General features: G+C 46.1%; 1 protein-coding gene across 1 annotated transcript in view; it reads left to right on the forward strand.

Moving 5' to 3' along the window:
• Nucleotides 1–13,597, forward strand: part of Gxylt2 (glucoside xylosyltransferase 2) — an 85,234-nt gene that overhangs the window by 26,739 nt on the left and 44,898 nt on the right. Inside the window, exon 2 of the mRNA XM_021190832.2 lies at nucleotides 1,909–2,098. Coding sequence (XP_021046491.1) covers nucleotides 1,909–2,098 — 190 coding nt within the window. The remainder of the gene's footprint in view (nucleotides 1–1,908; nucleotides 2,099–13,597) is intronic.

Genomic DNA, 13,597 nt, shown 5'->3' on the forward strand with positions numbered 1-13,597 from the left:
GGACCTTCGGAAGAGCAGTTGGGTGCTCTTACCCACTGAGCCATCTCACCAGCCCATGCCTGGGTTTTCTTACAAGGGTTCTAGGGATCACACCGAGGTCCTCAAGACTGCCAGGCAAGCACACCAACTAAGCTCTGTTGCCTTCTCAGGGTTATTTCTCTTCCTCCTTTGTCTTCTGAATCTCTTTGCTCACCTCTATTCTAGAATACTCTCTTGAACACAGTAGGTCTTCAGTAAAGACTTGTCGATAAAGGAATGGGTGGTGGTTAGTGAAGATCAAAGAGAGAAGAATATTCTGGAGAGAAAATGGGATGAAGGAATTGAATGAGTCGGCATGTGTCAAGTCCTAGAAATGGCACTGTGTGGCCTGAATCATAACCATGAGTGGGATGAGAAGTGTGACAGAGTGTGCTGATTGGTGGCCACCCACTCAGGTGTATGGATGGCAGTCTGGAGATGAACTTTGGATTCCTGGTTGATGATCTAAAAGTCAGGCAAGGCTCACATGATTCTAATAGGAAAAATAACAAGTCTGACATCCTGGAACCCCACCTTCCCATCCACATACCCAGAAAGACAGCACATAATATGGGGGTGTAGAGATAAGGCTGGAGATGGACAGACGTCCTAGAGGGCTGTCTTGGTAATGGGCAGAGAAGTCAGTGGTCCCATCTGAAAAGAAAAAGGGACTGAAGAGAAGAGAACAATTTACAAAGATACCATCTTCCCCGTGACCCCCAAAGTTAGTGAAATCCAAGAACTGGCTGCATCTGGCCTGTGCTGAACCACCAGGCTGTGCTCTGCCAAGGGTGCTCTTAAGTAATCAAACTGGAACCCCGTTCCAGGGAGCTCCACCCACAAGTTCAACTTCCCTTTTAGTAAAAGCAATCTGGATGGAGCCTGCAAGTTCACCAGAGCAGCGGGGGCCAGCCTGCACAGTAAACTGGAAGGTTTTTGGAAGGAAGGTGGCATTTGACATCCAAGTTCCCGTGCTCTCCAAATCTTTTGTTTGAGTAAATTGCTTTCATTTGTCTCAGGGCACCCTTTCCAGCCCAACTTCTTCCAGCTTGCTTGCAAATGTTTCTCAGCGATGCATTTGAGGTTTGGCGTCATCTCGCTAGCTGGGATCAATCTTTTATTCCTAGGAAATAGCTGGATGATGATCCTAGACTCTTGGATCCCATTTCTCTTCCCAGATGTTTATTCAGTATTAGATACCTTCATGTTCACAGTTTTGCCCATCTCCTCCCTGCCTGCATCTTGTTAAGAGGAGTCTCATACCCACCACCTCACCCTTTCCTTGGCCAGACAATTAGGATTAGCACCTGTTTCTTTAAGACTACCCTGGGACAAAATGGGAGTGAGGGCCTGTGGGTTGTTCCGTTCCCTCACCTCCTGGGATTGCATGTGATTGCGGCCAACAGTCACGCATTCCACCGCATCCTAAAAACCTCCAGATGATGAGAGTATCATGTTTCGAGGTTCACATGGGAAAGCCACAACCCACCCTCCTCCTGTTCAAGTTGCATGGAATCTAATTTCCATGGCCCCGTGCAAGAGGGAGCCCCACAGCCCCTAGTCAGCTGTCGGAGTTTGGAAATGCTATTTCCAAACACAGTCCTGTAGGCAGCCAGCAGGCACTAGACAGCTGAGTGCTGGCAGAAAATGTCCCAGACACCTATAGCCATCCAAACAGTGACTCATCTCATTATGGCCAGGATAAATATGGGAATAAATGGTGTTTTTCTACAAGCAGGAAGAATTGTCAAAATGCTTATCACTTTATAAAATATAACAGATTGTGCCTGGTCATGTTTTGAAATGTTCCATCCAACAATTCGTGGGGCTTTTTCTTTTTCTTTTTTTTTTTAAGTTCAGCTTGTTTTTTCTTCTTCTTCTTCTTTCTAGGAGGCCTGGGGAAGTGAATAGTTTGCGCTCTGTGCCACCCGAACTCTGGATTCACCTGGCTGTGGTGGCCTGTGGCAACCGGCTGGAGGAGACTCTGGTCATGCTCAAGTCAGCTGTGCTTTTCAGCCACAGGAAGATGCGCTTTCACATCTTCACGGAAGATGCTCTGAAGCCCGAATTTGATAAACAGGTGAAGCAGGATAAACAGAGGCACAGTGTTTTATGGGAGGGTCATGAGCCCAAAGTGGACCTGCTGCAGATGCAGTTCACGGTTCATGGCTGGGGCTGGCTGCATTCTCAGTTGTAGGAGCTTGGATCCTTGGCTCAGAGGGTCCTTCCACTTGCAAGTGTGTCATTCAGAGATGGGCTGGGGAGATGGCTCGGTTTCTGAAGGACTCGCTGAGCATGAGAGCCTGTGTTTGGATCTCCATAACCCACCATAGCATGTGTCTGTAATACAGCGCCCCTAAGTTGAGATGGGAAGTAGAGAAAGGAGACTCTACAGAAGCCCATGGGCCAGCAAGTCTGGCTCGAGCAGCTGCAAACAACAGGCCCTGCCTCAAACAAGATGGAAGGTGGGAACCAACACCCGAGGTTGTCCAACAACCTTGTGTTCTATGGCATGACTGTGTGGCAAATATACACACATCAACACACAATAAACACACACTTTTTTAAAAAAAATGGGGCAATCATGTGCTCCTTTTAAACATATTGGAGGCATGTGAGCAAATAACATGGTGTTTTATCTGTGCTGGGCTATTAGAACTATCCATCCTTCTGGGTAAATAGCTTATTTTTATGTATTGATGAGAGACTAACAAATAGTAGGTTCAAGGGAATAGATCCCAGAATTATCAAGGATAGAAGATAAAGTCCAGCCGGGCGTGGTGGTACACGCCTTTAATCCCAGCACTCGGGAGGCAGAGGCAGGCAGATTTCTGAGTTCCAGGCCAGCCTGGAACTACAGAGTGAGCTCCAGGGCAGCCAGGGCTACACAGAGAAACCCTGTCTCGAAAAACAAAACAACAACAACAACAAAGATAGAGGCCCTACTGCCCTCCAGTCTCATGTAAGAGATGGCAGAGTTAATAATTTGGGGAACTTCTGCCATGTTTTCCTCTGTACCCAGAAGTGAGTGTTTGCTTCTCTGTGTTTCTCTATGTAGACACACAAGCGTTTACTCATGTGCACACACACACTCGTGTGCACACATACATACGTCGGTCAGGGCTATGCTTTCCTGGATTCTGAGCCTGGAGGCCTCGTCAGCCTTGTTCCAGGTCGCTTCTCCAACATCCTCAGCTCCTTTTTAGCAACTGTGGAGGTTCTGTTATGCAGCTGGGTCTCTGTTTATTTAGCTCATCCCTCTCTGATTTTTGACCCACACAGAAGAGCCGCAGCAAGGGCAGTTCCCTCAGGAGAGGCCCTGACTGACCTCAGCAGGCCAAGCTTTGTTTACCTTGGATGTTTTCTCTTGTGCTAAGGTCTTGGATTCTGGCAGAGGTGGAACCTCCTTTGTTTTGTTTCTGCTGACTGAGGCAGCAGTCCTGCGTCCTGTCACCAGGCTAGCGGAGCTCCCGGGAACTCAGAAAACAATATATTGGGAAGAGAAAGACTAACAACAGAAAACTAGAGGTCAGGCAAGGTCTAAGGGGAAAGTCACCTTGAGATGTCACCAATAGATGCTAGGACCCCATAGCCTTAGGGCTTTGGAGTCAATTGGAACAATGCCTTGTGAAATGCCTCAGGGGACAGGGGAATGGAAAAGATTGGAACACTCCCAATTATCTACTCTAAAGTGGTGTTGTAAGGGAAAGGACGGTGATAATATTAAGATTATAGTAATTATGGCAGCTGATGATTACTGATTTCCTCTCACAACTTTTTACAGAAAGGAGCTCTGTCTATTTTACTTTTTTATTCCTCTAATATATAATACTTAAGGCTAGGTACCATTCTAAAGAAAGGAGGTTCATTTAACTCATAACTGTGGTCCCGGTATCATCTTAGTTGTAAGGATCTTTGGCTGATGCGGTGGGGCAGAAGGTGCCCTACCATAGCAGAGCATCATATTGCCAGACAAGAATGCAGAGAGAAGCCAGGGCGTGGCGGGGCTTGATTTTTTATAATGGTACTCTTGTTAGAATTAACTCAAGAGTCCGTCAAGAACAACCTCCATCCCAGCATCCTAAACGACTTCCTTTAGACATCATCTTTAACCTTTGCCGCACTGAGGGCCAGGCTCCTGACACATGAACTTGTTGGGTATGAACTCAAACTGTAGCAGACTGAGAAAACCCAGGAGTCAGAGAGCTCTATTGGTCTGCTCACACTAAATGTCGGGTTAAACTTCCTGATTCAGGTGTGAATGGCACTTCCCACAACTCCATACAGCCTTCTGAGACATTGAACAAAGAACTCACATTCAAAACTTGGCTCTTGGAAGTGGAAACCTGAGGGTTCTTTGGAGAGTCCGTTGTGGTGTTTTGCTGTGGCTAACACATGAGGAAGTGTTCTCCTGAAGTGGACACAGGTGAAAGACTAAGGCAGACTCAGGAAGAAACGTTTCACCGAAGCAGACACGGGAGAAAGGATGTTCTGCTAAAGCAAACATGTGAAAGGACACGTGATGGAGGATCCTTTGCTAATGACATGCGCGTATTGGTCTGTCTTACTTTGTGTAGTTGAGCTGTATATTTGTCGGGACTCCTTGGACTCAGGCTGACTGGATGTACATATTAAGGCAAGTCAAGTGCTGAGGCAAGGCACAGGGAGGACACATGATCTTTGGAGGGCATAAATAAGACTTGACAAAGTAAGATACAGACCTTGGCTTGCTTGTACAGCTAGCTGTGCAACGCTTGTGGGTCTCCTGTCTTCTGGTCTCTTGCTTCCAAGAGAGACACAGCCGAAAACTTCTCCTGGTGTCCCTCCTGGTCCCTCCTGCAGGCTTGGGCCAAGGCTGAGGCCCGGCAGTCTCTACTAGGTCCTGTGACCATTGTTGCGAGCCTGACTCTACTGCACTGGCCTGCTGGCGTATCCATGAAATGGTTGCAAGTGGATCGAGCTGCGGATGCCTGCTATAACCTGTGAACCCGACTGCCGGTTTCCAGACGACGCAGACGGGAGGTTGCGCCAAAGAGCGTTTCTAAACAGGTGTGAGCTGTTTCAAGTGAGCTGTAGTGATGGCCCCTGCAGGGCTCAGGGCCTTGCACGCCGATGTTTCTCTCCCGGGGGGACTAACTAGTCCACTTGGCCTTGGCTCTAGCTTAGGAGCTGAAGGGCACTACTCGCTCACCAGTGTGCACCGGCTGGAGCATATTAACCTGTCACGGTTCCCAGGATGCTAGCTTAGGGAAGAGACAAACTGGAGCATCATCAGGACCACATCTTTTGCTCCTTCTGGGGGAACAGTGACACGAATGTCTTCACCTGTCCAGAAGCAGCTATGGACGGACCATCCAACTGTGGTAGCCTCAGAACTGTTCACACAGAAGAATGGAGGAAAACTGGCCATGGATGAACATTAGCCATCACACAGAGACCAAGTGGCATCTCCTATATGCTGGATGCTGAGCGCCAAGTTGCACATTTGGCTAGATATTGCATAAGGGAAAGGGTATGTGTATGACCATCTCTGTGTGGCCAACCGTACCTTCCTCAATTACATTCCTTCTGTGCTGGCCTAAAGTTGTAGCCCAGGAGCATCAGATGGAGTAGAAGAGGGCAATGCCTGAGAGTTTCACTGGCTCTCTTGGGTTAGCAGCTCTGGGTGAGGACCACTGCTGTTTGTGTAGTTTCACATGATGAGGCGTGAAGTCTCTTTGCCTGTGCTCATGAGCTTGGAGGCAGGTCCTCCAGTCTCAGCCTCAGGAGAAGCCCCATTAAACCTTCAGATTAGCATAGACAGCTCACCCCCAGTTTCAGGGGGGCACCCAGAACCAGAACAGCTCAGCTCACAGACTCCTGACCTTAAGACATTACTTGAGTGGGCTAGAGATTTGGCTCTAAGGATAAGAACGCTTGCTTCTCTTGCAGTGGACCGGGGTTTAGTTCCTAGCACCCACATGATGAACCACAACCACATGTAACTCCACTTTCGGGGGTGTCAGCACCCTCTTCTGCACTCCATAGGCACCAGGCATGCCTGTGGTAAATGTACATATGTGCAAGCAAAAACATTTATACACATAAAATAAAAGATCTGAGCCCATTCTGTTAGCACAGACCTGTAATCTCAGCCACATAAGAGGATGAGGCAGGAGAATCATGAGCCCAAACCCTACCTGGGCTACAGAGAAAGTTTAAGGCTGACCTATGCAGCCTAGTGAGACTCTGCCTTAAGACAAAGAAGAGAAAGAGGCCTGGGGCTATTACACTGATTGAGCACTTGTCTAGCATACTTGATGTCCTGGGTTCATTCCTCTATGCTTCACATAGATACAAGCCCCGAGGGAGGGGAGGGAGGAAGAGGGAGGGAGAAATATGATTTGGAGGTTCTGGTAGGATGGCTTAGCAGGTAAGGGTGTTTGCCACCAAGCCCAAGTCGATCTCTGGGACCCACATGACAGAAGGTGAGAACTAGCTACTGCAAGTTGTCCTCTGACCTCCACACATGAGCAGTAGCATGCACGTGCACATGCGCAGATACATAAATAAGTAAACAAACAAACAAACGTAATACATTTTAAAAATTATTTGAGGTAAGCGTTTACAGATTTATGGTCCTAAGCTATTGCCATCTGGAGTCATCTGTTACAAAGTAGCAGTTAATGTGACCTCTGACCTCTGTGAATACACACTGCCATGTAGCTACACGTGCAGATGAGGGAGTGTGACAGGTGTAACATGTGACAGCTAAGGCTAGGGCATGGGTAGAAGACAGCTTTTGTTTGCCCCTTTGGGGTGGCCTGCACCTAGAAGTTTCTGCCATGCCCAGGGAAGTTCAAAGAAGTCTGTGTGGAGAGACCATGAGGAGACTCCAGCAGAGAGAGGAGTGAGGCCTCAGCCAACAACGTGTGCCTCAGGCACCAGGCTTGTGGAGGAAGTTGTCTCCACAAGGTCTGTGTCTGGCCTTCAAGGCTCTGGCTGAGGCCCCAGAATGGTCAAACAGCAGCGTCCCTGTTCTCGCTGTGCCTTGTCTGGATTCCCGACCCGTGGGTTCTGGGTGTGTACTAGGCAGTTGTTTGATGAGCCACAGTGACTGCTGTGAACCGGGAGCTGACGCCTCTGGGGAGTGGTGGCCGAAGCTTACGCTGCTCTGCTGCTGTGGGTTTCCCTGATGCGTTTACTCCTTCTCTGGAATTGTTCGGAGTCTTTGTGAGACCAGTGAAGGGAGCCGTAGTAGGAGTTGTGGTGGGTTGGATCTGGACTGTCCCCCAAGTGCTATGGTTAAAGTCCTGGCCCTCCATGGTGCTACTAGATAGTGGACCCACAGGAAAGGAAGGTCTGTGCTCATGGGTGCTTGTCAGTGTCTCTAAAGCCCCAGTTCATTTCTTTTCACTCGTTCAAAATACAGATGTATTTAATTTAATGTATATGGATGGTTTTGCCTACATGTATGCCTGTGTACCACATGCATGCAGTGCCCACAGAAGCCAGAAGAAGATAACTGGAGTAACAGATGTTTTTGAGCCACAATGTGCATGCCGAAAATTGAACCTGGATCTCCTGGAAATACAGCCAGTGCTCTAGGCGCTGGACCAGCTCATGCATTTCTTCTGCACACATTTCTGTCACGATCTGCTTCCTTGCCACAGCAACCAGACCAGCAAACCAGGGCCTAGAACTACGGGCAAAACCATTTTCTTTTTGCTCATTTTGGTTTTTTTGTTTGTTTGTTTGTTTTGGTGTTTGTTTCGTTTGATTTGGTTAAGACTGAGTCTTACATAGCTTTGGCTGGCCTAGAGTTTACAGAGGGCTGTCTGTCTCTGCCTTTCAAGTGCTGGAATTAAAGGTATGTACCCTCCTGCTCGGGACCTTTCCTCTTTTTAAGTTGATCACCTCAGGTATTTCATTGCAGCACAGTAAAGCTAACTGATACGGGTATTAAACACTTGGCAGAGTAGGTGGTGTCACCTCTTTCCGTGGATTAATTATGGTGTCAATTTAGGTTAAAAACCTGAGACACTATGTAGGTTATAGACTGTTCATCCTCTTCGGTTTTTGTCATCTGTATTATGGGACAAATTATTCTTCATCTAACTACATATGCAGAGTATTGCTTTGGGGCCAGTCTGATAATACATTTATTCTATCACTCTGCAAAGATTCTCTGGAATGTGAGCTGTCCGCTGTGTATTTTGTTACAGCAGCTAGCTGAGGCTGGGTTGGGAGAAGGTAGACAAAGTTGTTGCTTTCCTCCCCTATCATCCAGCACTGAGCACGGTTGGCGAATTCAGAACTTCCTGGGATATTTAGAACCACATATTTTTACCTTAGGATGAGATGTAAAAGAAAAAGAAAAGTCAGCCACCATCGCCATGCTTCGGGCAGCTGCACCATGGGTCAGGTCTTCTATATTTAGACCGTTTCTCATCTTTTAAAAAAGGTTGTATTAAATGCAGCCTCTCTTTAAGAAAAACAGAACAAAGGCCCCAGAAGTTCCTTTTTAAAAAGGTATCCTGGGGCTGGGGAGATAGGCTCAACTTGTAAAAGTGCTTGCTGAACAAGTCTGATGACCCTAGTTTGATCCCCAGAATACAAAAAGGGCAAAGTGACTCACATTTGTTAGCCCAGAACTCCCACTGTGAGATGACAGCAAGGAGAGAATCACCCAGAAACTCACCAGTCACAGCCAGCCTGGAATATAGGGGCAGCAGCAACAGGAGACTGCCTCACAGGGCAGAAGGGAGAGTCAAGAAAGTTGACTTCTGACCCCCATGTGTGTGCTCTGGCATGTATGTGGCTGCTCGCTCTCCTGCATGCATGTACACAGCTACATGTGTACAGACACGCATGCATGCACTCACATATGCATATAATCTGGGATAAGAAGGGCTGCACTTTAAGGGGAGAATGAGCCAAAAAGAAAAGAACATAAACCCCAGGACCTGAGTTCCACCCGGAAACCCCTGGTGGAAAGGAGAATGGACTCCCAGAGGTACAATCAAGTGTTCAATCACCTATGCACACCTTCGTAAACTCATGAGTAAACCACTCAAGATTGCCAGTGTTTCTGGGCCCTGCTGAAGGACTGCCAGAGAGAATGGGGGCCTTTAAGGAGGAAAGGGAAGGAAGCCAGAAAAAAAGTTTACTATAGCTCAGTAGCCATATTTAGATCATTCCAAAGGGAAGTCCCTAGGATGGGTTTTCTTGACAGTCTTTGACTGGGTGACCTTAAGTAGTGAACAGTCCCTAAAGGTTAGTTGCTGGTTTCTATTTGGCCTGGGATGTAGCTGTTTAAACTAAGTGGGTCTAAGTTGCTTAGGTAGAAACCTGGTATGTTAGATTTGATATAGGATCATAGCCTCTGTTTTTACTGCTTTTCCATTGCTGAGATAAAGCACCATGACCAAGGCAACTTATTAAAAGGAACGGTTTATTTGGGCTTACAGTTCCAGAGGAGTGAGAGTCCATTGTGGCATGGCAGCACAGGCCGGAGCGGGATGCTGAAGACTCACATCTTAAACCACAAGCAAAAATGGAATGGTGTGTGACTTTAAAACCTCAAAGCCTGTACCTAGTGACACACCCCCTCGACAAGGCCACACCTCCTAAACCCACCCAAACAGCTCCACAAACATTCAAGCATCCAAGCCCGTGGGGGACATCCAAGCTGCCACAGCCTCCCAATTAACTTTTTTTTTTTTTAAAGATTTATTTATTTGTTTATTATATGTAAGTACACTGTAGCTGTCTTCAGACACTCCAGAAGAGGGCGTCAGATCTTGTTACAGATGGTTGTGAGCCACCATGTGGTTGCTGGGATTTGAACTCTGGACCTTCAGAAGAGCAGTCGGGTGCTCTTACCCACTGAGCCATCTCACCAGCCCCCAATTAACTTTTATTAGAAACATAGTTATAATGGTTAACTTCTCAACAGTAACATTGGCTCATACCTTCAAAATGCAGGGGATAGATCAACTTGGGTCATCTTCCCTGGCTAAACTACATACAGAGAATGAAATCGTTAATCAGCAAAAGACCTTCACTTAAGGAGACTTTTATAAGATAAAGTGGAAGAATGGTGATTAAAAAAAAAAAAAAGTAATGCCTAAGTTGTAGAGTGAATGTTAAAAATCAGACTGAAATATGTCATCTGGATCCTAAACATCCTGTGAGTCCTTTGTATGTCAGGCATATGACAGCAGTTAGCATCTGACTTCATTTGGATGCTGAGATGTTGACCAGAAGTACTAAAAAAAGATGTGGTATATAGAATATGGAAGTAGGAAAAGAGAAAATCTTCATGTACAAGAAACCAAGACTGGAGATGGGAAAGAAACCCAGAAAGTAGAAGAGATTTAAATATGCACTGTAATAAGGGTAAATGAGCTGAGACTTCTCTCCCTGAAGACAGGGTTTCAGAAAGAGAGATTAGATACATACTGAAGTTCAAAGTCAGGAAGACCCTCACATATTCTCAGAGGGCTAAGTTACAGCTCAGTCTGTGCCTGGCATGGGTGCCTGTATTTGCTAAGTGATCAGTACTGTTATACTAAGTCAGTGGGTCACGACTCCTTCACAGTGGGTCAAAACAACCCAGTCACAGGTTGGCTCTTCTAAATCCTGCATATCAGATATTTACATTATGATTCATAGCAGCAAAATTATAGTTATGAAGTTTGCAACAAAAATAATTTTATGATTGGGGGGACAATCACCACAACATGAGGAACTGTATTAGAAGGTCGCAGCTTTAGAAACATTGAGAAACACTGTCCTAAGAGTGTATGTGGGTGTGAGTTCTGAGCCAGTGCACTTGAATGCAGCATCAATGCTGGTGCAGGTTCAGCTCAGTCAATGCCCATCATTAATCACTGTCAGGTGCTTTCAACTGCCATTCAGTAATTTTCAGTTGCTCCCGATGTCTCTAAAAGTTGGTGTTTATAAAAATGATAGGTGTACATTTTAAACAAATAACCAGGAAATTTGTGAATCCCAAATTAAAGAGACACAAGCACCACAGTAGTGCTCAGGCGAACAATTTCCACATGTTTTTCTATTCTGTGTCTGTGCTGGCTAGTTTTTTTGTCAACTTGACACAGGCTAGGATCTGGGAAGAGGAAATGTCAGTTGAGGAATTGCCTCCATCACACTGGCCTGTAGGCAAATCTTGGGGAATATTCATGGTTGGTAATTGATACTGGAGGGCGATGCCACTGTTGAGCAGGTGGCCCTGGACTGTGTATGAAAGCAGGCTAAGCAAGCCACGAGGAGCAAACCAATGAGCAGGGTTCCTCCACCACCTCTCCATCAGCTCCTGCCTCCAGGTTCCCCTCTAGAGTTCCTGCCCTGACTTCCCATGATGATGGACTATTGTAAGCTTTAAACTGAAATAAACTCTTTCCTGCCCAAGATGCTCTGGGGCATGGTGCTTTATCACAGCAACAGAAAGCAAACCAGAACATCTTCTTATATAGATGTCAGATATTAAATCATACGCCATGGCCTTTTTTCTGTCAACAACATGTAGATAATTAATTGCTTCCAAAGCAGGGAGGGGTTGGCTTTTCTAAAATGTTCTGCAAAACAGTGGCCATAGCAACTATTTCTTTACAGGCATCGCATATCACAACTACCTTGGCCCCTGTTGTTAAGTGTAAAAGTAGCCATAGCCACGTGCACATGAGAGGGCGTGGCTTCACATGAGAGGGTGTGGCTGTACATGAGAGGGTCTAGCTTCACATGAGAGGGTGTGGCTGCACATGAGAGGGCGTGGCTGCATTCCATTGTCTGTAGGGATACAAATTCAAATCTCACGTAGCTCTTACCTATCAGAAAGCATGGTTCTGTTTTGATTTTTTTAAAGAATTATTTTATTTTTAATTATGTGTGTGCGCGTGTGTCTGTAGGTGGGTATGTACACATGACTACAGGTGCCTGTGGAGGCCAGATGCATTAGATTCCCCCTAGAGTTACGTGAACCACCAGAGATGGAAACCACCTGATGTGGGTGCTGAGAACTGAACGCAGGCCCTCAGGAAGAGCAGTTTGCACTACTAACCACGGAGCCATCTTCAGTTCTTGTGATTCCTAGGACTGCTTTAAAATGTTCTGCCTGGGTGTGATGGGCTGGGGTATTGGTCTTTTGAGATCATCGTTTGCCGACTCTAGTTCTATGACATGGTCACTAAGGACTGCACTGTGTTCTATGATTCAGACATACCTCATAAGTTTCCAATGACTTGTTATTATAAAATTATTCACCAATACAAATAGAACTTTTAAGAAAACGTTTTAAAATTAAAAACCTTATTCTCCTCTTATACATCCCGACCTCAGTTTCCCCTCCCTCCCCTCCTCCCAGCTCCCCCAGCTCCACTCCTCCTCCACTTCCCTTCAGAAAAGAGCAGTTTAAAGACTTACAGCAATCAATGGGTTGTCACGTTGCACAAAGGCCTGTGAGATCTTATGTGCATATGGCTAAGAGAAAGAAGGCAGCATTTTAGTGAGGGACCCGTGTGAGTCCAGTGACAGGACTTTCTAGAAAACAGGAATCTGAGAGATGACAACCGTGATGAGATCAGCGACTGCGTGGAGGAGAGCGTGAACAGTGGAACATGGTGAGTGGGTAGAAGGAAGGCTTTCTGGGGTGGTAAAGGCACTCTGTGAGTGCTGTCATTGTGTGTGTGTCATTGTGCTGCCTCAATACGTGTATCCAAACCCACAGAACTGTGACCTAAGAGAGAACCTAATGTACACCACAGACTTCAGTTAATAGTGCTAATCATGGGGCTGGACAGGTGGCTCAGTGACTGGAAGCACTTGTTGCTGTTGTGGGCTCAATTCCTAACACCCACATACTGGTTTAGAAACATCCGTAATGCCAGTTCCAGAGGATTTAATACCCTCATTACCTCACGGGCACTGAGTCCGTGTGTAGTACACATAACATGCATGAAGCCAAAGCAATCCTACACAGAGAATAAAATAAATTGTACTTTTCAATTTAAAAGTTAATGTTGGCTCATCAGTTAAAACAAAAACAGCTAGGCATGTTGCTGCATGCCTTTAATTCCAGCACTCAGCAGGTAGATCTCTATGAGTTTAAGGCTAGCCTGGTTTAAATAGTTAGTTCCAGGACAGCCAGAGTGATATAGAAAGACCCTGTCTCAATAAAAACAAGTTGGTATTTTTAAAATAATAATCAACATTGGCCCATCAGTTGCAGCAAACATGTTGTAGCAGTGTGTGCTAATACACTGTGTGGGAGGGTGAGAGGAGGCTAATTGTTTCCTTTCTGCTCCATTTTTCTCTAAAGCTACAAGTACTATTAAAAAAAAGATTAAGTTCCATTAATCTTTATCTTTAACATATGCAGATGCAGAGATGGCTCAGCAGTTAAGAGTTGGACTCAGTCCCCACGCACATGACGCTCACAGTCATCTATTCCAGGGCATCCGATGCCCTCTTCTGTCTCCTGCAGGCACCAGGCACGCATGTGGTGCACATACATACATGTAGGAAAACCACTCATACAAACATATGCAACCAAGAAACATATTCACTATAAAGGTTCTGA

This window comes from Mus pahari, chromosome 2 (genome assembly GCF_900095145.1).
Source record: "Mus pahari chromosome 2, PAHARI_EIJ_v1.1, whole genome shotgun sequence".
In the NCBI taxonomy this organism is placed as follows: domain Eukaryota; kingdom Metazoa; phylum Chordata; class Mammalia; order Rodentia; family Muridae; genus Mus; species Mus pahari.